Genomic DNA, 26558 nt, shown 5'->3' with positions numbered 1-26558 from the left:
GTAACATCCTGACACTGAGTTACAGTACAGTGGTCCGGGTCATACAGAGGTTTTCAAGACGTGTTCCACTCAGAACAGACCTCACAAGGGTCCATCAAAGAAGTCGAGTCCTCGTGCTGTGCGTCAGGTGCAGAAGCTGCTTCAGAAAACAGACACACGAGTGCTGCAGCATCGCTTTAATCACTTCTTATTTCAAGAAATCTTACCAAGTGTAATTATTTTACTGCACTGGCAAATCATTTGACTTGTTTCTAGTCTGTAGAGTTTCTTCTTAAATCATGCTTTTATTTCTTTATTTTGACGGATATTTTTTGCAGTGGACGCGTCATAATGTGTGCTGTGTGTTTTATCTCTGACCACCGAGCACCATAGAGTGAATAAAATGTATTAATATTCTTCATTCATACAATTCGTACAAGATGATTCATACAAATCAATACAATTCATTTTAGAATTGTATTAATAGTGTAAAGAGTAAAGTTTGAAGTCATCGAGGATGTAACACGACTTTAAAAAAGAGCTGGAATAAATAGAGTGAGAACAGCAGCCGCTGCACAGACTCCAGATCACACACTCTCATACAGTATTAGAAAAGCACTTGTATTCCTCTCAACCGAGAACAGAAAGCTGAGGGTACATTGGGAACAAGTTTCCCAAAACTGTATAGTTGCAATCTGGAAAACATTTTGCCTGAATCATTATTTCTGCTCATTTATGCTGTGCAGATGATTGTGTGGATCCATAGGGTAGTGGTCATCACATCTGCTTTACACACAGAAGGTCCTTCCAGTGGAACCATGCAGGTTGCAAACATGAGTGAGGTTTATATATTACTCACAAATTGTTACTCAATCCTGGAAATAAATAAACAGTTTTGCATGTTTCTGCATTGTGGTTGAAACAGAAATGGAGGAAAAGCATTCCAAAATTAGAATGAGAGACTCAAGGGTATGGCTCCACTGGGGGTCGAACCCAGGACCTTCTGCGTGTAAAGCAGATGTGATGACCGCTACACTATGGAACCTGCTGCTGAGAAGGTTGATGTCTAATGTGCATAAATAGAAACATATCTCTCAAAATCTAACTGGAAAAATATAAATTAAACTTAGAAAACTCACTGACTTAAATGTCACAATCATCTCCACTGTTTTGGGCATGAGCTTTATGAGAGTCTCCTCACTGTTCACATAAGGCTACATAACCCCTACAGAGAGACTGCAGGAGTTCATGTCTCATAGACTCTTTCTCTGCTTCGATCTTGTCCAAAATCACAGACAAAAACGTCTCTGCTAAAGACTAAATAAGACGAAAGAAAAGGATCATCCAATATCCAACTAAATCACACATGTCCTCAAATCATGTATATAAAACAAATATTAAGGAGTTAAGACTTGACTGTAGACCAGGTTTAGGAAAACTATTAGACTTTGTTTAAACCAAAACCTGAAGTAAACGTTTTTACACCAAAAACAATATCTACTGTTCATTTTAAAAACATCAGGGCACTGAATTCACTTTTACAAATGAGATAATAAATCATAACTGGCATCATGAAGAGTTTCCAATGCACAAGCGATGAGGGATTGTGTTTTGTTGTGTTTGTGCTGTGCAGCATCGATTCGAGGTCTTTTAGCAGTCGTGGTTGTGACGTGTCTGATGCAGTTCTTCATGGGTCCTGCATATAAAATAAATAAATAAATAATAGAACAAAACTGCATGTTTTCTCTCTGCATAATGAATACAGTCTACAATCTGATCATTTCTGTACATGTTAAAGGTGTGTTGTGTAAAATAATTTACTAAATGAAATGAAAGCTGCTCAGATCACACTAATGATATTATATGTTTATTTGATAAAAGCGTATCATGCAGTAATAATGTGCTTGTATCGTCTTACACACTGAAGACATAAACATCAACACTATAGATACCTTTAAGTGCCAGAAGCTGGTTTTCAACACTTTCATTCCTGTGGAAAAGAAAATTCTTTATGGTTATGAATAACAATATTTTTATGGTTATGTAGAGAATCCATCATGCAATACTCTGTGTACCGTGTTTCTATATAAATGATGTACTTGAATAAAGTACTGGGTTAAAAGTCACATGTATCATGTATGTATATTTAACATTTTATGAAGATATCATTAAAATGTAGATTTCTACAAACATTTATCTGAGAATATTTCTGGTCCTTTTCTCCTCACAGATGTAAAATAGACTCAGATTTTCCATCCACATGCAGATCACCAGGTCGCTGTCGCTTTTTCTTTCCTTTTTTATTTCTTGTAAACAAAGCTCAGTTATCACGAGCTGGAAAGAGCTGCATTCCACTTCCTGCCAGGTGCGTCACAGTGCACATCACGCGCTCTTTCACCACTAAGAGCTTCTAAAGATGAATAAGAATATTTTTATGGTTATGTAGAGAATCCATCATGCAATACTCTGTGTACCGTGTTTCTATATAAATGATGTACTTAAATAAAGTACTGGGTTAAAAGTCTCATGTATCATGTATGTATATTTAACATTTTATGAAGATATCATTAAAATGTAGATTTCTACAAACATTTATCTGAGAATATTTCTGGTCCTTTTCTCCTCACAGATGTAAAATAGACTCAGATTTTCCATCCACATGCAGATCACCAGGTCGCTGTCGCTTTTTCTTTCCTTTTTTATTTCTTGTAAACAAAGCTCAGTTATCACGAGCTGGAAAGAGCTGCATTCCACTTCCTGCCAGGTGCGTCACAGTGCACATCACGCTCTTTCACCACTAAGAGCTTCTAAAGATGAATAAGAATATTTTTATGTTTATGTAGAGAATCCATCATGCAATACTCTGTGTACCGTGTTTCTATATAAATGATGTACTTAAATAAAGTACTGGGTTAAAAGTCTCATGTATCATGTATGTATATTTAACATTTTATGAAGATATCATTAAAATGTAGATTTCTACAAACATTTATCTGAGAATATTTCTGGTCCTTTTCTCCTCACAGATGTAAAATAGACTCAGATTTTCCATCCACATGCAGATCACCAGGTCGCTGTCGCTTTTTCTTTCCTTTTTTATTTCTTGTAAACAAAGCTCAGTTATCACGAGCTGGAAAGAGCTGCATTCCACTTCCTGCCAGGTGCGTCACAGTGCACGTCACGCGCTCTTTCACCACTAAGAGCTTCTAAAGATGAATAAAACTAAGAACTCGCCCACACGGGGAATAAAAACCTCCCATGTGTCGTTAAAATCCTGCACTCATTGGTTACATTTTCTATGGAACATGTTGTTTCCACACTGCTACTGGCTGAAAATAAAAGATTGGAAATGAAAGGTGGTGCAAAGCAAAACATCACCACAAACACCTGCAGAGTTCAGTTGTATCACTGATAAGATTCTACCTGTCTTTGACTTTTTTTAGTGGTTACTCTCATTTGTTTATTAACACTATATTCTACCAGCCATATTTATTTTTTACCACCAAGATGTCATTCTTTATGCAAAAGTTACTCTAAAACAGATACAAACAAAAGACCAAAAATGCTCTACAGTATGTTGTTCAGTGGAACCTTATCTTTTCAAATAAACAGGAATTTGCAGCAATTGTGTGTTTGGATGCGTTTGTGACTCGTTATTACAATTATAGTGTAAGTACTGTTTTTATGCATGTTGTTTGTGTGTATTGTTTACACAAATTTAGAAAATATATTCGTTATAAGCGTTCCATTGAAAAACAGTGATCTAAAATCGATGCTTGAGGCTTAGACCTTTAGAATGATATATAATTTATCATGATAGCTTATACCCCTTTTCATTTAATCTATTGTTAACTTACACCAGCAAACAGTGGTCACTTCAGGTGGCTGCTTTTGAACTGTAGGCTCCGCCTCCTCTGGTCAGGCTCTTGCTCTTCATTGGTCCTTTTTTCCCAGGTGACTCCACCTACATATAGTAGAGAGCTGAAGACAGAGCCAACACAAGGAGGGGGGAGTAGAAGAAAACAGCACAGACACGTAACAGCGGCATCCTGGTGCATGTTAAAAATAAAGTAACTCCATTACCGTTACCGTATGGTGCGTTACCTGTTACTTTTTTAAATGAATGAATTTGGGCTGAAGTGTAGACTACAGTCTGACCTGTTTACAGCAGCGACGCAGTGTAGTATTGGAGGATAAACCACTGTAAACACAAAGAAGATGCACTGTGGGTGTGTCTCAGTTTATTCAGGTCTGTGCGGCAGTAATGGCGAGTCGAGGCGAGAGCAAGACGAGTTTCTCAAAGTGGAAATATGCTCATTATTTCACTTTAGTTGAGTATAAAGACAAAAACTTTTAGTCTAATGTAAGCTGTGTCTTTCTGGTTTGAAGCTCGTATCTACTGCGATAGCAACACCTCCAGAAACTCCATGCCTGAGGAGCTAGAAGCTAGAAGCTAACCCGGTGTTCTGTTCTACATTGTTGATAGTTTTCATACTTCAGCTGTGAAAGGAACATTTTTAAGAGCTCAACACAACAGCTTTTATGATGCAGAAGCCACTTTAGTGTTTGATTGTGAATATATTATTCAGCTTGTTTTGTTATTTATTTCAGAAATGCTTGTGATATATTCAGTTTGTGCTGCTCTGACTTTAATAAAATAGTGTTTAAAAATGACTTTGTGTTTAAGTCAGTTTTGTGTTTGTAGACCATAACACATAAAAGGGCATTAATGAGAACATTAAAGAAGGTTCTTTTAAAAGTAACTAAAAGTTACTTTTAACAGTAACGCATTACTTTTGGTGTAAATAATCAACAAACTAATTGAGTTACTTTTGAATAAAGTAACGAGTAACTGTAACTAGTTACTATTTTTTAGTAACCAGCACAACACTGGTGATAAGTATAGTATATTTAATCAAACTCATGTAACCTATTTACTCCAAGTATAATTAAAATAATAATAATCAGTTAGTAATAAATAGAGTAGAATAGGGTCTGACTAATGTTATGAGTGTGTAGGAGAAACAAAAACAAGGCAGACTTAAGCATGTTTATTGGGAAAGAAGAGTTTGTGGGCCATTGCTGCTGCAGAAGACATGGGTGAGCAATCAGGATCAGACTCAGGGAAGATATGGGAGGATAATAATAATCAGTTAATAATAAATAGAGTAGAATAGGGTCTGACTAATGTTATGAGTGTGTAGGAGAAACAAAAACAAGGCAGACTTAAGCATGTTTATTGGGAAAGAAGAGTTTGTGGGCCATTGCTGCTGCAGAAGACATGGGTGAGCAATCAGGATCAGACTCAGGGAAGATATGGGAGGATAATAATAATAATCAGTTAATAATAAATAGAGTAGAATAGGGTCTGACTAATGTTATGAGTGTGTAGGAGAAACAAAAACAAGGCAGACTTAAGCATGTTTATTGGGAAAGAAGAGTTTGTGGGCCATTGCTGCTGCAGAAGACATGGGTGAGCAATCAGGATCAGACTCAGGGAAGATATGGGAGGATAATAATAATCAGTTAATAATAAATAGAGTAGAATAGGGTCTGACTAATGTTATGAGTGTGTAGGAGAAACAAAAACAAGGCAGACTTAAGCATGTTTATTGGGAAAGAAGAGTTTGTGGGCCATTGCTGCTGCAGAAGACATGGGTGAGCAATCAGGATCAGACTCAGGGAAGATATGGGAGGATAATAATAATCAGTTAGTAATAAATAGAGTAGAATAGGGTCTGACTAATGTTATGAGTGTGTAGGAGAAACAAAAACAAGGCAGACTTAAGCATGTTTATTGGGAAAGAAGAGTTTGTGGGCCATTGCTGCTGCAGAAGACATGGGTGAGCAATCAGGATCAGACTCAGGGAAGATATGGGAGGATAATAATAATCAGTTAGTAATAAATAGAGTAGAATAGGGTCTGACTAATGTTATGAGTGTGTAGGAGAAACAAAAACAAGGCAGACTTAAGCATGTTTATTGGGAAAGAAGAGTTTGTGGGCCATTGCTGCTGCAGAAGACATGGGTGAGCAATCAGGATCAGACTCAGGGGAAGATATGGGAGGATAATAATAATCAGGTGAGAGAACGGGGGAAGTAGGAGAATAATCAGTGGGGGACCAACATAAAGGATAAGGAGGAGATGGTAGAGTTGATGCAGGAATGTGGGAGTCGTCATAGTCTTAATTGTGTCACCTGATGTTAAACAGCAGAAAGGTCAGACGAGGTCTGTGTGCCCATATCACATGTAAAGGTATTCTTCACGATGCGAGGAGGCAGACAGGGGTTCTCTGGAACAGCTGGAGTAGAGAAATGTTTAATAAATGAAGCAATCTCAGTGGTGAGGGAGAAGAGCTGAAATTGACGATACTGTCGGCGGAGAACGCTTCTAAGAGCTGTCCCAGAACATCTGTGAGATGGAGCTGAATAAAAGAAACCAACAGAGATACGATGTAAAAGGGTGAAATCACAATGACTAAATATAAAAATGTATATGTTCATGTGGGGACAAAAGTAACAAGATTATAAATCAGGGGTCACCAACCTTTTTGACACCGAGAGCTACTTCTTGGGTATCGACTAATGTGAAGATCTACCAGTTTAATACACACTTTTGAGATAAAAAATGTGCTCAGTTTACCTTTAATTATGTTATTATTAATAATTAATGATATTTATCTATATCAGGGTGTCAGACTTAATTGCACAGGGAGCCAAAACTCAAAGCACACTTTAGGTTGCGGGCCGAACAGGATAAACATTTATTGAACACACTAAAACAATGTTTTTTGAACATAAATATTAATAAAAACAGACAGGAAAATTATTCCAGAACAAATAAAATTAAACTTTAAATAACCTAAAATATTTTGCTTTACATAAAAATATATCATCAAAAAGATCATTCTGAGAAACCAAGAGCAATTGGAGAAACATGAAGCTCAGCTGAGGGCACTTTGGGTTTTGACTATGAGAAACAGCAGAAACAGAAAGCTGAACCTCTACAAGCCCAAAGAGTCGCAGAAAATCTCTGAGGAAACAAAGATTCTTAGGTGAGGAAGAGAAATGAGGATGGAAACCTGAGAGTGACTGGAGGAAGCTGTACAGCTGTTCAGCAATATGACTTCAGCACTAGAGAAAGAACTATTTATTATATTAATTTTAATAATTCAGTCCATTCAGTTTGGTCAATTCAGTTCAAAAAGATTCGATTCGATGATTTTGACTCCTTAGATTCAGTTCAAGTGACTCGGTTCAAGAGTTCAGTTCGGTCACTTCTATTCAGAACAATGAGGTCGACCGAGTCTGAGTCCATAGATAGTTCAAGAAATTTCCTTTCAGCAGTCTCTCAAAAAGAAACCAGCAGGTGGTCAGAATGTTGCTACTCTCGGGTCAACTTCCGGATTGTGCGTAATCTTCCCTCTGTAATCTGTACATGCGCAGAGTGTGTGTGTGTGTATGTGAGAGTGAGAGAGAGATAGAGAGAGAAATAAAGTGAGTGACATGATGATGTCACCGACAGAGGGCGGGGCATCTAGGTGTGATGTCACAGTGTGACACGTATATATAATTCAAAGCGTGCTTTTGTTTCTCATTTGTGAATTTACCAATTGTAAGTAAAGAGACACTAAAATTGACAACCACCAAACAAACAAACAGCAGCAAGAAGCAGCAGCGATTAGCAGCAACTAAAAAAACATTACAAATCCTCTTCTATTGAACATTTCTTCATACAGGTACCTGGTAAGTCGTCTAAATAATTATGGCAGAATATTGTACATTATTTAGTAGAAGACTCGAAAAAGTACAAAGTAATTATTTAGTGACATTAGCATGGGCAACTAGCCGGCTAGCTAATCTTAGCTTTTATAGTTTAACTTTTTATATTAATCCAACAAATTGACCTAATAATTAGTATAGAATCTATTAGATACAATGAAGTAGCTTAATTTAACCTATTTATCCCATATTTTAATCAAACTCATGTAACCTGTTTACTCCAAGTATAATTAACATAATATACTAATAAATAGAGTAGAATAGGGTCAGACTGGGACTACAATTTTAATAATCCTTGCAGCCGTGGCATGTTTTATCTGTTGTGGAATTCCTTGTCATTGTTTAGACAATACGTACAGCTCCCAGTGTATAAAATTACAGGTGAAGAGTCTTCTACAGAAAACATCTCCACAGATATGGATCAAAACATCTATGTGGATTTGGATGGAGGGATTATGGCCCTAGTCGATGAGAAAAAATGACTGTAACAAACGTTTCCTTATAACTAAAATCACTAAACTCTTTCTACGCTTCAATTCTGATTCTTTGATTATATCGTATATAAATCATGTTGTTGTTGTGTGTATTTTATGCTGTGTGCAGGAACATGGCAGCTGGTGAACATAGGAGGCTTCTGAAAGGTATGCGTCTGCATCAAGGCACGTGTGCCTACATCAAAGCATGTGCTGAGGGGTATCGCTTCAACTTTGACACCTTTAGAGCTCCCTGCGATGCTTGTTATTTACTTGTTCTTCTAAAGCATTGCCTGTGGTGCCTGGAGCAGCCCACCTGTCCTTTAGGTGAACAGTGCCATCATTTACCCCGTAAATGGTTCAGGTTTCCTCCAGAAAAGGACGAATTTGTTTGGGAAACTGATGCGGACCCGTTCAGACCGGTGATGGACATTCTGCACCATGCTGACATGTTCTCCCAGATGGAATGTGGCTAGATTCCATCCAGAACTCTGTCTATGATCTTCCTGCAGGACTTAAGCTGATCACCCGTATCTTTCATGTGCGTAGGGCTATTACCCTTGCCCAATCGTTTGGAGTTCCTGCCCGCTCGCTGGTTGCTCCGAGAACTCACAGTTTTCTCTTCACGGACTTCGTCATGCAAAGCACCTTTGTAACGTACTACACCATCACCTTCTGTGGCTATGTTCTATGGACAACTGAACCAGCGAAACATCGTGATTGGAATTGTCGTCCTATCCTTTGTCACAAATTTCACACAATCGAACAGACTCAATGGTATTCTCATCAAGTCTTCACGGTGGTGATTTGAGGTTTCACGATGAGGTGTGGTCTTCACTGCAGTCTCACAGTTCTATATCTGTTCCCCTGCCGCACTGGATCAGACGACTATCACCCATTCCATAGTTAAGCCACTTTGCACTAGACTGCATCAACTTTTATTTGCTTTTATTTTCTTATGTTTTCACATTTGTTAGTTACTTGTACAATCACGACTGAGGATGACCTTGGTGGTGAGTCCACTGTTGCGCCACTGGTGGGCAGAGGTCGAATTTTACATAAACTTTGGTTGCTGTCAGGGTTTTTCGCCCACTCCCAGTTCATCATGTTGTGATTAGGCTTATCTGTTGATGCTTTGAGTGTGGGTGATGATGTTGATTTTGGTCGATTTCTTTTTTGTTTTTTTTTGTTTTCGATTTTGCTTGATTTTTTTGCTTAGATTTCTGTCTTATTTTGATTTTTTGTCTATGTTTAATTTTTTTAGTTATGAATATATAAATAAATACAATTATTTTTGTCTTATGTGACGTATGTTTGTTAACGGGTTAAAATAGAAGTAAGAATAGAGTGTGAGACTAATTAATAAGGGAGTGATGGATCTAATCCTCCTTATCTAGCGTGTGACCTAATAATTAGTATAGTATATTTAATCAAACTCATGTAACCTATTTACTCAAAGTATAATTAAAATAATAATAATCAGTTAATAATAAATAGAGTAGAATAGGGTCTGACTAATGTTATGAGTGTGTAGGAGAAACAAAAACAATGTACAAGACAGACTTAAGCATGTTTATTGGGAAAGAAGAGTTTGTGGGCCATTGCTGCTGCAGAAGACATGGGTGAGCAATCAGGATCAGACTCAGGGGAAGATATGGGAGGATAATAATAATAATCAGGTGAGAGAACGGTGGAAGTAGGAGAATAATCAGTAGGGCACGAACATGAAGGTTAAACAATGAAGCGGCTAATTTATGGATTTTTCCTGGGTTTTTCCCGGTTTCACAAGCTTCAAGCCAAAAAGCTGAGCCCCATAACATCAGACCAATGAAATTGCCAAATGGGTTAAGGTGAACCAATGAAGCTCTTTATATTAAATTAGTTGCACTCCCACTGAATCGACCCACACCACATCATAAATATGGATGAGGTTCCTCTGATGTTTGACCTGCCGCTCACTCGCACTGTCTACAGGAAAGGAGAATAATTCGTCACGCTGAAAACAACCGGGCATGAAAAAACACTTCACCTGTGTTCTGAGCTGCACGGCATCGGGAGAAAAGATTCACCGATGGTGATTTTTAAACGCACGACGATGCCAAAAGAAAAACTCCGAGAGAAATTGTTGTGAAAGGAAAAGGAGAAAAACAGTGAAAATGACTTTCTTGTTAGGCTACTGTTTAGATACAAGCCGTGTAACAGACACTGTCTTTAATTAAAGTCTGTGTAAAGTTCATTAGTTTCAGTGGGAGCGCATCTGATTTAATATAAAGAATTTCATTGGTTCACCTGAACCCGTTCGGCAATTTTATTGGTCTAATGTTATGGGGCTCAGTTTTTTGGCTTGAATCTTGTGAAACTGGGAAAAACCCAGAAAAAAATTATATATTAGCCACTTCATTGTTTAAGCTGCGAGATTCAAAGCGAAGGAAAAAAGTAGCGGCTTATATACCGGAAAATACGGTAGTCTAACAGTAGTTAGTGAACAATGTTGAACCAAAAAAACTACCACCTCTCAGTAGTTTGCTCCAGCTCATTTCTCAGAGCCTGTAACTTTGGTTTGAGCGGCTTCCTTCCATCATCAAGATTTAGGAAGAAAACCTGGATGAACTTAAAAAAGCCACTTAACTTCTCAGGGTAGCTCAAATGTAGAGCATTCATAAGCCCAAACTAAATTACAAGTGAATCAGTCTAAAATCTTTGGGGCATTACAACCTGATCCTCAAAGATGATTGACACATGGCAAGTGTTAAAGAAAACACCACATCTTTATTCACCACTGACACCAGAGCCACTGCTCCTCCTGGGCTTCCAACTCATCCTGAAATAAGAATACATGCTCAGTGAGTGTGTGCAAATGTACATCTGCCACTTGGAAAAACAAATTACAGTAGTAGCTCAGGTTACAAGTTTAATTCGTTCTGAGAGCGAGCTCGCAACCTAAAACGCTGGTATCCTAAAAATATCCTAAAAATATCCTAAAAATATCCTAAAAATAATCCTAAAAATAATCCTAAAAATAATCCTAAAAATAAGTCCATAAATACACATATACACAAATTTTAAAGGTTTTGTAATGGTAATTGTTGTACAAATTTTAACCCCTAACATCGAAATGAAAAAATTTTGCTCAAAATCTTTGCTCGCAGGCCGATGCAACACTCGTAACAATACAAAATTTATTACAAATGTTTTCTCGTATTCCAATTTGCTCGTATTCAAAGTTTCTCGTGACCCGAGGTTCTACTGTATGTAAAACATTTTTTTTTATATTATACTATCCATGGTTTTAAATAGAATAATATCAGAAAGATCATTTTTAGATATAAATTTCTGAATCATTATTGTATTATTATAATCATATTGTCATTACTGGCATTCTGCAATTTAGTATTTTAACATTTTAAATGAATATAAGAGATTTATGGGATGTATTATTGCTCTTTGTTTTCTGTATAATGGGGTGCAATTGTAGTCTGAATGTTTTTACCACTGTTTATAGCAATGTTTACCTCAGAATATTTAAGAAAGTAATTGTACTTGCAGATATGTAAAAAGACAATAACAATACCTTGCAAATGTTGAAGATCTGTGAGAGTCCTCCTTTAAGTAAAGTGAAAGACCTGCCAGGGCTCCTGTTCTGGATACATTGATGTCCTTTTTGTCCTTTTGCAGAAACAAATACATTGCACAAAGATCTCAGGGTTGAGTGTTCATATTTACTTTAATGTAATGCAATGCACTTAAAATATATTTACATGTTCTTCAAATGCCATCAAAAAGTCTTCCATCTTCTCACTAAAATATCCTATTTTCCTCTTTTTATACAGTTTCAGAAACTGAGGTGTATATTTGTCAAGAGCAGCATAGAAAGAAAATGGCAGATTTTGATTTGTTATCCTGTGAAATTAGCTGTAAAGCTGCATTGGGAACAAAAGAACATACAAATCAACAATCCATATTAAACTAAGACTTTTTCCAGCTCAAGCAGTGCTGCAAAGACGAGTGACACTATGTGGTCCTAGTAACAGTTTTTTTACTTACTCGAGCTTCACAAAAGTGTGCAGGACATCTATCTTTTAGTTCAGCAATTGAAGGAGCTGAATTCAAAATTTCTTCATGCCTGAGAGAAAGGTGTGTTGCATATGCTGATGGATGAGAGTCATGTCTTTTCCTTCTACAGCTTTCTTGAACTGGTCCACCATCTCAAGCCTCTTGGTTTCCAAAATGCCCTTAGTCTGTCCACAGGGATGATTGGGAAGGAAATTAATTTCCCCTCTTCTGGGTCATTTGATGTTGGCTCTGGATGCTAAACCTTCTGGATTTGTCCTGCTTCACTTTCCTTCATTCACACTCACACCCTTTATGTCAGCCCTGGTCAGTTTGGTCCTGTAGTTGCCCATTTTGAAGCATAGGCTGTTCTTCCAACCCTCATAACCTGTTGTGGAACCTTTTCTTTTAGACAGGGGTGCTTGAATAGTAGAGTTTCTGCAGCCTTGCCAATCTGTTTGGAACTAGGATAGGCTTTATGCTTATACATTTCAACAGCCATCACATCAAGTATGTTGTGTTTTTGATCCCTTGTCAGCTTTAAAGTTTTCCCTCTGTCAAAAATGCAGCGTTGCCTTCTCTTAGAGTGTACTCAAACTCATATGAGAATGGGGGAACAACAAAGACCTCTGGCCAACGGCTAAGGTGCTCTGGTGAATCTACTAATCTATCAAAAATAAGGCAACCTTAGAAGCATAAAGATCTAACCAAGATGGCCGCTCGTGTGAGTTTGTGTTAATTTGTCAGTCAGTCTTTTAAGTTTTTTAAATCTTACATTTGCTAAAATTGTTAGTAGTGTGTTTATACCACTTTTTATTTTATTATTTTACTTTTTATTAACTAACTGGAGATTATTCCATGTTTGAAAAAATGTGGACTTTTATACCGGTATGCCTACTTTGCTCCATGCTATGGAGAATGCCATTGGTTGGTGTGGGCAGCGGGCCTTCTGCTGTTGTATGGGAGAGACGCGCACCTGCGCCGCGTCGGTGGGCTTCGGGGGCCGCTGTGGACTGGATTGGGGAACCGCTCATGGTTGGTGTGGATTGGATGTCTTCTACTGGGTATGGGGGACACGCATCTGTGCTATGTCTGTGCGTTTTATTGGCTGGGACCGCTGCGGAACGGACCGGTGTTTTGGCGGTGACGCTGCGAGGCTTTGAACTCTCCTCTTGGTGGCCCGTTTGGATGCGTGATCCACCGCAAAGTTTGTTCTGCCTCTTGGTCAGAGGAAATGTAAAACTGACCCACTATGCTGCATCTATTTGCGCGATAACAGTCCGAGCTGCGGCATGGCAAGAGAAAGTGGTTTGTGCTTCTGCTACTGCTTTCAGGTAACATTCATCCCAACCCAGGCCCAGAGTTGGCTCAGCTTTAAACACCAGATTAACTTAAATTAAGTAATGGTATACGATTTTTCCATCTTAATGTAAGAAGTTTGGTAATTAAGGTGGACGCAGTTGGAATCTGGGCAGATTTGACCGATGCTGACATAATTCTCACAGAGACTCTGTTGAAAAATCGATTACAGATGCCATGGTGCATATTAATGAATATAATGTTTTTAGAGCTGATCGTAGTAAAAAGGAGGAGGGTTGCAGTTTATATTAAGGAAAATATAAATTGTATTTGTATTGAGTCAGTTAGTATTTTAAAATGTTTTGAACTTATAGCTATTAAAGTATTTTTATTTAATGGGTCTGATATGATGGTGATCGGTTGTTACCGCCCACCTTCAGCTTCAAGGAGGCAATTTCATTGCTTACAGACAGGTTGCATAACTGGTCTAATTTGGTCTAACTCGCCTAAATGGAAAGAGTATGAGTAATTCATCTTTGATTGATATTATTTTAACTAATATTCCCCATGTTTTTTTCTGCGATAGGAGTTTTTTGTAATGATCTTAGAGATCATTGTGCAATATCCTGTGTGAGAAATTTTAAGATGCCTAAGAATACACCCAGATTTATATTTAGACGTCAATTAAAAAGTTTTAATAAACAAGCGTTTTTGCATGATGTGTATAATAGTGACTTACATTTGGTTTCGTCTATACCTGATGTGCTTGATGCTTGGGATTATTTTAAATAAACTTTTTTGAAAATTTGTGATAAACATGCTTCTTTACGTAGATATCGGGTGAGTGGGAAAAATAATCCTTGGTTTAATAAATCTGTTTCAAATCTTATTAAACAAAGAAATGGGGCCTGGTCCAAAGCAAAGAAAACAAATAGAGATGAGGACTGGTCAAATTATAGATAATTACGAAATAAGTGTACAAAATCGATAAAAAATTCCAAAAGCCAGTATTATCTTAATCTAATTAACAATAACATGAATGATCCTTCTGAATTTTGGAAATTAAGGTGGACGCAGTTGGAATCTGGGCAGATTTGACCGATGCTGACATAATTCTCACAGAGACTTGGTTGAAAAATCGATTACAGATGCCATGGTGCATATTAATGAATATAATGTTTTTAGAGCTGATCGTAGTAAAAAGGAGGAGGGTTGCAGTTTATATTAAGGAAAATATAAATTGTATTTGTATTGAGTCAGTTAGTATTTTAAAATGTTTTAAACTTATAGCTATTAAAGTATTTTTATCTAATGGGTCTGATATGATGGTGATCGGTTGTTACCGCCCACCTTCAGCTTCAAGGAGGCAATTTCATTGCTTACAGACAGGTTGCATAACTGGTCTAATTTGGTCTAACTCGCCTAAATGGAAAGAGTATGAGTAATTCATCTTTGATTGATATTATTTTAACTAATATTCCCCATGTTTTTTTCTGCGATAGGAGTTTTTTGTAATGATCTTAGAGATCATTGTGCAATATCCTGTGTGAGAAATTTTAAGATGCCTAAGAATACACCCAGATTTATATTTAGACGTCAATTAAAAAGTTTTAATAAACAAGCGTTTTTGCATGATGTGTATAATAGTGACTTACATTTGGTTTCGTCTATACCTGATGTGCTTGATGCTTGGGATTATTTTAAATAAACTTTTTTGAAAATTTGTGATAAACATGCTTCTTTACGTAGATATCGGGTGAGTGGGAAAAATAATCCTTGGTTTAATAAATCTGTTTCAAATCTTATTAAACAAAGAAATGGGGCCTGGTCCAAAGCAAAGAAAACAAATAGAGATGAGGACTGGTCAAATTATAGATAATTACGAAATAAGTGTACAAAATCGATAAAAAATTCCAAAAGCCAGTATTATCTTAATCTAATTAACAATAACATGAATGATCCTTCTGAATTTTGGAAATTAACTAAATCTCTTGTAGGGTCAAATAAATCAACTGATCTTCCAAAACTTTTAAAAGTAGACCAAAGAATAATTTCAGACAAGGCTGATATTGTTAATATGTTTGATAATCATTTTATTTCAGCTAGTTTGATAACAGATACCAGTAATTTGCTGGTCACTGGCGAACAGGAAATTGAAGAGCCGACAAATTATAATGACTGTAAGAAATCAGGTGGATCTGATAAAATTGATTGCTAAACCTATTGCATCAATATTTAATTTAAGTCTATCCACTAATGTAATTCCAACTTCTTGGAAATCAGCTATGGTTATGCCATTATTAAAAGGAGGAGATCCCTGTGATTTAAATAATTATCGACCTATTTCTAAACTACCGATCTTAGCAAAAGTTTCGAATCTATAGTAAATGATCAAATGAAAGAATATCTAGGTAGTCATAATATTCTAAATGCATTTCAGTCAGGTTTTAGAGCGGGTCATAGTACGATAACAGCTACTACACTTATTACAAATGATTTAATAACTGCTCTCGATGAAAGACAGCATTGTGTTGCCTTGTTTGTTGATTTGACAAAAGCATTTGACTTAGTGGATCATGACTTACTGTTAAAGAGACTTAAATATATAGGTCTTTGTAATTCGGCTTTGAGTTGGTTTAAAATTATTTATTTGATCGAGCAATGTGTTGCTGTAGATAATTATGTTTCATTCGTGTTAACAGTCAAAAAGGGTGTTCCCCAAGGTTCTTTATTGGCACCACTTCTTTTTTCTATTTTTATAAATGAATTAGGGCAGGGAATAAAATCCATAAGCTACATTTTATGCTGACGATACAATTATTTATTCAACCGCATCCTCTTTGTCACAAGCTATTGAAATTCTCCAGAATTCTTTTAACACTTTTCAGCATAATTTACTCAAATTGAAATTAGTTTTAAATGCGAAAAAAAAACTAAGTATATTATTTTTTCGCGTAGTCGTTCTATGATCACTGCTCCGTCTATCATTTCTATTGATGGCGTGCATGTAGATAGAGTAACAACTTAAAAATATCTAGGAATATGGATAGACGAAATTGGTGTTTGATGTTCATATTGATTACTTGGTAAAAAGATTAAAACCGAGACTGGGTTTTCTTTTTCGGCAAAAAAAATGTTTTTCTTTTGGAGCTAGAAAGAAAATTATACAGAGTACTTTTTTTTACCCATTTTAGATTATGGTGATATTATTTATATGCATGCCTCTATATATTTATTAAAAAGATTAAATTGTGTTTATCATGCTGCATTGCGTTTTATAACAAATGCTTGTTCACGTACTCGTCATTGTTTGCTACATAACTGTGTAGGTTGGACCTCCTTATATCAAAGAAGGAAATCACATATATTAGTATATACTGTAAAGGCATTGCTTGGTATGCTTCCAAATTATATTACTAGGCTTTTATGTTTGCGTAAAAAGAACTAAAGCACCAGATCGTCAACTGGTATTACATTAGACGTACCTAGAGTACACTCGAACATGGAAAATCTGCTTTCTCTTACTGTGCTCCTTGGCTGTGGAATGAATTTCAAGCTATTACTCCACTAGAAATAATTCCTTCTTTGAATGTGTTTACAAATATATTGCAATGTAAAACGAGTGAGGTATGTAACTGTTTTAATTAATTACTTTATTTTATTTTTTTATTTTTTGTATGTTATGTGTTTATGTGAAATTTTTATATGGCCACCTTGGCCAGAACTCCCTGGAAGAAGAGATTTCTGTTAATCTCAATGGGACCTTCCTGGAAAAATAAAGGTTAAATAAAAAATAAAATGTAACAGAGATATCTACTGAAGTTAGCATGCTAAGCTAGCCCGGTCCGTCCTCAGAGAGCATGGAGTCCCGCTGACCTTCACTCGCTTTATACACAGTTTACAGCCGTTTTTATCTTATTTATGACTGTAATATCGCTCTTCTCTCAGGAACAACAGAAAAGCTGTGAAGACACCATCATACTCTAACTGTGTTTCTCTCTGTAAAGTGCGCATGCGCGTGTGTGTCTGTGTGAGAGAGAGAGAGAAAGAAAATATACTTGTGTGACGTCACAGGCGGTGGATCAGGACACGTCTATATAAGCCAGAACGCGCCTCTGTTTCTCATTTGTGAATTTGCTAATTGTAAGTAAGGAGACATAAAAATGAAGCTCTTCAGAAGATTTAGAGATTTTTTTCAATGCTGGAGACAAATGAAATATAAACAGCTTGTTGAAGAGGAGGATGAGGAAGTTGATAAGAGAAATGCCATACATCTCCAGAGCTGGGTGATAGAAAAAGAACATCTGGAGGAACGTGTTGCTCAGCTTGAGTTCAGTTTGGACCTGACCACCATGAAGCTTCAATCTTCCATGAAAATCCATGATGAACTGCAGAAAACTGTGGATCTTGTGAAAGACAGCTGGGTGAAAGAACAAAAGAAAGTGGAAGAACATGTTGCTCAGCTTGAGTTCAGTTTGGACCTGACCACCATGAAGCTTCAATCTTCCATGAAAATCCATGATGAACTGCAGAAAACTGTGGATCTTGTGAAAGACAGCTGGGTGAAAGAACAAAAGAAAGTGGAAGAACATGTTGCTCAGCTTGAGTTCAGTTTGGACCTGACCACCATGAAGCTTCAATCTTCCATGAAAATCCATGATGAACTGCAGAAAACTGTGGATCTTGTGAAAGACAGCTGGGTGAAAGAACAAAAGAAAGTGGAAGAACATGTTGCTCAGCTTGAGTTCAGTTTGGACCTGACCACCATGAAGCTTCAATCTTCCATGAAAATCCATGATGAACTGCAGAAAACTGTGGATCTTGTGAAAGACAGCTGGGTGAAAGAACAAAAGAAAGTGGAAGAACATGTTGCTCAGCTTGAGTTCAGTTTGGACCTGACCACCATGAAGCTTCAATCTTCCATGAAAATCCATGATGAACTGCAGAAAACTGTGGATCTTGTGAAAGACAGCTGGGTGAAAGAACAAAAGAAAGTGGAAGAACATGTTGCTCAGCTTGAGTTCAGTTTGGACCTGACCACCATGAAGCTTCAATCTTCCATGAAAATCCATGATGAACTGCAGAAAACTGTGGATCTTGTGAAAGACAGCTGGGTGAAAGAACAAAAGAAAGTGGAAGAACATGTTGCTCAGCTTGAGTTCAGTTTGGACCTGACCACCATGAAGCTTCAATCTTCCATGAAAATCCATGATGAACTGCAGAAAACTGTGGATCTTGTGAAAGACAGCTGGGTGAAAGAACAAAAGAAAGTGGAAGAACATGTTGCTCAGCTTGAGTTCAGTTTGGACCTGACCACCATGAAGCTTCAATCTTCCATGAAAATATCTAGGAATATGGATAGACGAAATTGGTGTTTGATGTTCATATTGATTACTTGGTAAAAAGATTAAAACCGAGACTGGGTTTTCTTTTTCGACGAAAAAATGTTTTTCTTTTGGAGCTAGAAAGAAAATTATACAGAGTACTTTTTTACCCATTTTAGATTATGGTGATATTATTTATATGCATGCCTCTATATATTTATTAAAAAGATTAAATTGTGTTTATCATGCTGCATTGCGTTTTATAACAAATGCTTGTTCATGTACTCGTCATTGTTTGCTACATAACTGTGTAGGTTGGACCTCCTTATATCAAAGAAGGAAATCACATATATTAGTATATACTGTAAAGGCATTGCTTGGTATGCTTCCAAATTATATGACTAGGCTTTTATGTTTGCGTAAAAAGAACTACAGCACCAGATCGTCAACTGGTATTACATTAGACGTACCTAGAGTACACTCGAACATGGAAAATCTGCTTTCTCTTACTGTGCTCCTTGGCTGTGGAATGAATTTCAAGCTATTACTCCACTAGAAATAATTCCTTCTTTGAATGTGTTTACAAATATATTGCAATGTAAAACGAGTGAGGTATGTAACTGTTTTAATTAATTACTTTATTTTATTTTTTTATTTTTTGTATGTTATGTGTTTATGTGAAATTTTTATATGGCCACCTTGGCCAGAACTCCCTGGAAGAAGAGATTTCTGTTAATCTCAATGGGACCTTCCTGGAAAAATAAAGGTTAAATAAAAAATAAAATGTAACAGAGATATCTACTGAAGTTAGCATGCTAAGCTAGCCCCGGTCCGTCCTCAGAGAGCATGGAGTCCCGCTGACCTTCACTCGCTTTATACACAGTTTACAGCCGTTTTTATCTTATTTATGACTGTAATATCGCTCTTCTCTCAGGAACAACAGAAAAGCTGTGAAGACACCATCATACTCTAACTGTGTTTCTCTCTGTAAAGTGCGCATGCGCGCGTGTGTCTGTGTGAGAGAGAGAGAGAGAGAGAGAGAGAGAGAGAGAGAGAGAGAGAGAGAAAGAAAATATACTTGTGTGACGTCACAGGCGGTGGATCAGGACACGTCTATATAAGCCAGAACGCGCCTCTGTTTCTCATTTGTGAATTTGCTAATTGTAAGTAAGGAGACATAAAAATGAAGCTCTTCAGAAGATTTAGAGATTTTTTTCAATGCTGGAGACAAATGAAATATAAACAGCTTGTTGAAGAGGAGGATGAGGAAGTTGATAAGAGAAATGCCATACATCTCCAGAGCTGGGTGATAGAAAAAGAACATCTGGAGGAACGTGTTGCTCAGCTTGAGTTCAGTTTGGACCTGACCACCATGAAGCTTCAATCTTCCATGAAAATCCATGATGAACTGCAGAAAACTGTGGATCTTGTGAAAGACAGCTGGGTGAGAGAACAAAAGAAAGTGGAAGAACATGTTGCTCAGCTTGAGGCCACTTTGAAACGGACCACCATAGAGCTCCAGTTTTACTACAAAAACTATAAGGAACTGGAGAAAACTGTAGAATGTGAGAGAGAGCTGGGCGAGAGAACAAAAAAAAGCAGAGGAACATGTTGCTGAGCTTGAGGTCACTTTAGAATGGACCACCATGGAGCTTCAGGATACTCAGAATCACTGTGAGAAAGAGAAGAAGACTTCAGAGAATTAGACAGATTATTATATGAGGAACTGAATGCTAAACCTCTCCATGTCCAAAAATAATAAATAAAGTCAACAAAAATCTTAAATACGAGATAATCATATTAATCTTCATTTAACTTGTGTTTCATTTATTTATATCACAAAAATGTAGCTTAAAAATTAAACATGAACCCCCTGTATGTAAAACAGTAAAAAAAACTAAGAAAAACTAAAAGTATTTTGTTTACAGATCAGAAAATTATCTTTTAGACAATTTAATATTATCAAGAAAAATATCTTGCTTTGTAAAAGATCAACATCACATATAACTAGACAACAAAACACCATTAATAATATTTATACAGAATTAAGTAAAAAGAAAGTCTTGACAGGACCACTAGAGGGCAGTGTGAAACTGACATCTGACAACCAACTGCAGTTATTATTATTATTATTATTATTATTATTATTATTATTATTATTATTAATATCATCATCCTTATTATAGTTTTTGGGGGTTTATGAATGTTCCTTGCTTTGACGTGGATGTGTTGATTGTATAACACCCAAATAACATTGTTTAATCAAACCAATTATTGGAAATTTAATAATTTTATCACTTTGGGTTTCATAAATATGTAAATCTGCATATAAAAATAATACAAATTAATCATTATAAAGTAATAAATGTTTAAATGTAGACCTTTATGTACTTAAGCACCTCAGTGCAATAAAGTATTACATTCTAAAGTCCAGCAAACACGACATGGGAGTCAATTCCTTGTAGCATTTTCTTGAACTTGGTTTGCAGGAGAAAATCTGGTTTTGTTGAAATAACAGGTTAACAGATGATAACTGGATAAATAACTAATAAATAAATTCTTCATCCAGCTCATTAACATGCAAACTGATGATGAGTTTCATCACCTGCTGTATGAACCTGAACAGAATCCACATTGTATTTCTAGTTGGAGATGCTGAGATTCTCTTTTTATTGAAATCTTTTTATTAAAACAGCAGGATGAGTTACTAAAGCTGAGCTTTTCTCTCATTGAGACGTGAATTCTGTAGAACTGCTACTGCAATTTTTACATGAGATGCAATAAAATCGTCCACCTACAGAACCTACAGAAACCTACAGAAATTACATTTACTTTGTTACTGTCACCACTAGTTTCTACTTCATAGAAACATAGCAATGTAGCAGCAAAGGCAAAAGTCCATGGAGTAAGAAGTGACATCATATTACTAAATAGATTTGGGCAATGACTGCTGATAAAAACACAAATAATTAACTGATTTTTAAAGAAAATCAGTTAATTATTTGTGTTTTTATCAGCAGTATGTGGACAGCAGAGTCACTGCACTACAACATACTTACATTTCTGTAGATTAGTTTTCAATTATTTCCAAACTTCTGTCAATGAAATCCTTTATGGTCTATATAAGAAAACACATACATTTCATAAGAACACATACTGATAGCAAACATAAAATTTACTTCTTTTACACAGGTTTAAACATGTGAAAGTTCTTATTTGTGTGTGTGTATTTATACATACAGTGCATATATATATATATATATATATATATTTCACATTTTTTTTACATTAATGTTCATATACTACTATCCAAATATGGAATTGAATTTGAAGATGCAAACGAGAATGAAATTTGCTCCAGAAATGTAAAAATAGAATTGAATACGTACAGTGTCCTCGATCTTTAGAATAGTGCTTACAGTGATTTTTTTGTTTTTTTGGTGAAGCTACAAATAAATGTATTACCTCTGATTCGACCTCCAGCAGCTCCATTGCAAAATGGATAGAGTTGTAATGAAGAGCATCGTATACTGGTACTTTCCGCTTGGCTATTTGAACCTTGTCTGTAAAGTTTTCAGGAATTCCTTTGTCCTTCCTGTGAACCACAAAAGTCTTGTCTCCACAGAACACATCCACGTCTAATTTGCCCACTTCTGGAAGACCAGGTTTGTATAAGGAACCTTCGGGAGAAGACTGGAAAAAAGATATGATATTTAATGTTATATAGTACTGTAAATATTTGTTTGTTTTTCCATGTTTATTGTGATGCTACAGGAATGAAGAGTTCATTACATGGATATTTAGAGATTTACATGTAAAGAGAATGATATCCCGGTCTTCACTGCAGTAAACGCCAGCCTGGTAGTATCCTAGACTGGATCCATCGCTACTGTTAGCTTCTTTCACCAGGAACAGGTCTCCGAGTTTTGCTTCTTCCGTTAATTTCGTTATAGCCTTTGACAGTGGTGAAACCTTTTGGTGCACAGCCGAGCAATCAAAACTTGTCCTACAAAAGGAATCGCGGTTTTAGTGTAGAGGTTTGGCGCTTGCTTTAGTAAAATGGTTTTTTTTATAGTATTGATGGTTTGTAAAATGGCGACATGATAGTAATGGTATTAAGAGGTGTATTAAATCAGGTAAGTCCACACTAAATCCCCAGGTACCAAATGCACGGCCCGTCACTGGAGTAGTGTTAACACAACAAAGAACACAGACACTCACCATTGCTGTCTTCCAACACGTTTACTGTAGAATCTGTAGGAATATTAGTTATGTTGTAAATGAGATTCAAGTGTGTTTGAAATACCAACCTACAGCAACATCTCATTACAAACAATATGAACACTATGATGTATTTAAAGTACACTTATGATTTACCTTAAAATTCAGTAACCTCGTTTTGCTTCTCTTTCAGGGAACTGAAAAGGAAAACAGGAAGTAAATGCACTGAAGTTTTAATGTAGGAGTAACACATCAAAATGTAACTGCTGGCAAAACCCACATCCTCTCCTTATGCTGCTACTACCAAGAACAACAGAGGTAGTAAAATGACCATTAACTATTTTCTTTGTAACTAAGGGTCACAGACATGAAATTGCAGAATACAAATCCGATGCAGTAAATAATTCACAAAGAATCTCTCCCATGGAATAAAAAATAAAAAATAAAAAATAAATAAATTCTATCTATCCTTCCTGTATTTTTAGGTATTTAAATAACAATTCTTGAGCTCTCGATTGCCTGAATTTGCTTCCCAGCAGTACCATTAGAGATATTGTCCATTCCTATCCATCCTAATTCCTGATTTAACTGAAATCTGTCTCTTTCATATGCAGGACATTTATCTAATATGTGCCTCACTGTTTCCAATTCCCACACTTCTCACATACACCGATTCATGCTTTTCCGTTTCTAAAGAGACTATGATTTAATGCAGTATGTCCAATTCTTAATCTTGTGATGACGACATCCTTCCTTCCATTTCCCAAACTTTTCCTCTCACTACCAACTTTCTCTTGTATCTGAAAGAGATGTCTTTCTTTAGTCCCACTTTTCCATAATTCCTGCCATCTTTTACATACTTCACATGAAATCACTGCCTTGGCATATTCATCCCGGATTACTCAATATTTTGTAAATCTATCACTGGGTTATGAAACAACCACGGTGGAATTGCTGGTAGAGTTACAGAAGGAGCAATTTCACAATGTTTTAGCTCTAACTTGTTTACATCTTTCTTAACTATCCAACCAAAGCTTGTCTTTTCCCTGTACTCATATTCCCGAAAATCCGGGTGATTTTCCAGATGATCCTTCACACCATACCAGTACCTTAGTCTCAGCTGAAGCCTGCGCAGTTCTAGGGACAATGCCTACTGCTCCTTAGTGTTCTGGTCTTTTATACTCTTGCTGACGCACTGTGATGTCAGAGGTAACTTTATGAGTGGTAAACTGTGTATCTGCCTCTAGTGGTGAAGCGTGGAAATACAACTGAATGGGAATCCTTTCCTACACTGCCAAATATGCATCTGTCCATTTAATCTTAGTGTCATCCTCATCAGCTATCTCTGGTAGATTAATAAGACGGGTAAGAGGCCGTGTGTATAGTCGAACCTTTAACGTAGAACTCTGCAGATCTTACCTGTCCATGTGCTCCAAGAAATGTCCTAATCACTCTCCCAATCAACCAAAGGGCTCGTGCAGCTGGGGATCGAGCATCATAACAACAGAACCAACTGCAAGGGTTTTAGTGTCTAAATGTCGAACTGCATGTGGAGTTAAAAGGACAATTTGAAGTGAGTTTAAAAGTTATTTTGCTTGCCTGTAAAAAAAAACGTGAATCCTGAATGCCGAACTGATAAAATTTGAGAAAACGGTTTATAAAAGAGCACCGGAAACAGCCAAGTCGCTACCGGAGGGTTGGTGAGCTTGTGATTTCGCGACTGAATATGAGCATGACTAAAGAGTTACGAAAGGATGAGGACATGAGAACCGGAAAGCATGTCAATGATTGGTCAACTCAGGACGCTAATGGTAGGATGGAGGTGCTTTGGAAAAAGTTTGATGCAACTTGTGTGCTAGTAAGACTGTTTGAACTGTTAGACTGTTTGGTAATTAAAATAATCAAGTCGGTGTATTTAAAGTGTACAAATTGTGTATATTTGTGTTAATGCACAGGATGAGATTTGTTTGTAATTATGTATATCCTTCTGTTTTTTTGAAGGTTTCAACCCAACCTAACTGAAGCTAACCTAACCAAAGCACGTGTAACTGACTAAGAGTGATACACTGGTGACAAAGCTGCTTGCTCTATTGCTCCATCTATCTATCCTGAACAAAACTATAAACACAACACCTGTTTTTGCCCCATTTTTAATGAGCGAACTCAAAGATCTAAGATCTAACAAAAGGCCTATTTCTCTCAAATAATGTTTACAAATGTGTCTAAATCTGTGTTAGTGAGCACTTCTCCTTTGCCGAGATAATCCATCCACCCCACAGGTGTGGCATATCAAGATGCTGATTAGACACCATGATTATTGCACAGGTGTGCCTTAGGCTGGCCACAATAAAAGGCCACTCTTTTACTTTTTTGTGTATTGTGGGTTCCGGAGGGTCCGGGTGTATCTGGAAACCAGAAAGTATCAGGTGTGACCACCATTTGCCTCATGCATTTTGCCCTGTACAGTGAAAACCTATCCAAAGTGAGATACGCCATAAAATGTAAGCATTTGCCCACTCAAGTCGAACTGCAGTCAGGTCAAGACCCCGATGAGGATGATGAGCATGTAGATGAGCTTCCCTGAGACGGTTTCTGACAGTTTGAGAAGAAATTCTTTGGTTATGCAAATTGATTGTTGCAGCATCTGTCCAGGTGGCTGGTCTCAGACAATCTTGGAGGTGAAGATGCTGGATGTGGAGGTCCTGGGCTGGAGAGGGTAGCTGAACAGATGTTTTCCTCTCCTCAAATTAAAGAGATCTCAGATTAGAAAGTTTAATGTTTTGTTGCATGGCAGTTCTCGGGGTCTGACCTCATGGAAAGATCTGACCATCCTTACAACTTCCTCTATAATTCCTGAGGAACAGGAAATGGCAGCACTGGAGAGCAAAAATCTGTAAAGCTCTGGGCAGGTTTAGATTCAGCATGTGAGCACATGTCTTACATATAATAAAGTACAAATCTATTATTATTGTAATGTTTAATGAACATGTAATATTTCAAATTGTGTTGTTTTGTTTCTTCATTTAAATATGAACTAAAAATTAAAAGTTTAGTGCAGCCTTATAACATCTACTGTTTAAATAGAACTTTTAACAACCTCAGTTAGTTAAAAACATCAGAAATCACACTTTCACAATGCATTCAGTTTTGTTTGATTCATTAATTTCTACTCTGTAGATTCAGTTCAAGTCACTCGGTTCAAAAGAGTTCGGTTCAATAAATTCATTTAAAATAATAAGGTCCAGAAGAGTCGGTTCACTGGATTCGGTTCAATTGAGTCTGAATCGAAAGATTCATTTCTAGTTCAATAACAGAACAAATAGCATTCGTACAGTTCAGAGTCTGATTTGAGGTTTGATCAAGTTTACATTTTATTATAACAATATGCTTAATTGAGTTCTTGCATGTAGATGATACTTTTAATAAATTT

General features: G+C 36.7%; 3 protein-coding genes, 3 long non-coding RNA genes and 1 other non-coding gene across 8 annotated transcripts in view; 1 reads left to right on the top strand and 6 right to left on the bottom strand.

Annotated features, from left to right (window-relative positions):
• Positions 1–26558, top strand: part of LOC124384578 (zinc finger protein 850-like) — a 1373244-nt gene that overhangs the window by 51137 nt on the left and 1295549 nt on the right. The gene's annotated exons all lie outside the window — the stretch shown is intronic.
• The window catches only part of LOC124384657 (leucine-rich repeat flightless-interacting protein 1-like), a 794289-nt gene that overhangs the window by 160345 nt on the left and 607386 nt on the right, over positions 1–26558 (bottom strand). The window lies entirely within an intron of this gene.
• The window catches only part of LOC124384686, a 201839-nt gene that overhangs the window by 26667 nt on the left and 148614 nt on the right, over positions 1–26558 (bottom strand). The window lies entirely within an intron of this gene.
• Positions 952–1024, bottom strand: trnav-uac. Its single transcript has one exon. It is a non-coding gene; the product is annotated as a tRNA-Val (tRNA).
• LOC124384594 lies at positions 17652–20496 on the bottom strand. Its single transcript, XM_046847574.1, has 2 exons — positions 20279–20496; positions 17652–18900 (listed from the first exon to the last, which is right to left on the bottom strand). The coding sequence occupies exons 1-2, from the start codon at positions 20379–20381 to the stop codon at positions 17666–17668; spliced, it is 1338 nt and encodes a 445-aa protein (XP_046703530.1). The 5' UTR covers positions 20382–20496; the 3' UTR covers positions 17652–17665.
• On the bottom strand, positions 20548–22588 carry LOC124384684. 2 transcript variants are annotated; one of them, XR_006925469.1, is made up of 3 exons: positions 22373–22588; positions 21967–22025; positions 20548–20579 (listed from the first exon to the last, which is right to left on the bottom strand). It is a non-coding gene; the product is annotated as an uncharacterized LOC124384684 (long non-coding RNA). The 2 variants fall into 2 exon arrangements; XR_006925470.1 differs by lacking the exon at positions 20548–20579 and adding an exon at positions 21644–21720.
• Positions 22971–24270, bottom strand: LOC124384745. The gene is made up of 3 exons (XR_006925559.1): positions 24238–24270; positions 23285–23325; positions 22971–23161 (listed from the first exon to the last, which is right to left on the bottom strand). It is a non-coding gene; the product is annotated as an uncharacterized LOC124384745 (long non-coding RNA).

The sequence above is a fragment of the Silurus meridionalis genome, chromosome 4, assembly GCF_014805685.1.
Source record: "Silurus meridionalis isolate SWU-2019-XX chromosome 4, ASM1480568v1, whole genome shotgun sequence".
Taxonomy (NCBI): Eukaryota; Metazoa; Chordata; class Actinopteri; order Siluriformes; family Siluridae; genus Silurus; species Silurus meridionalis.
Note: the sequence above shows the minus strand (reverse complement) of the source record. Positions and strands in the feature narration are given on the sequence as shown.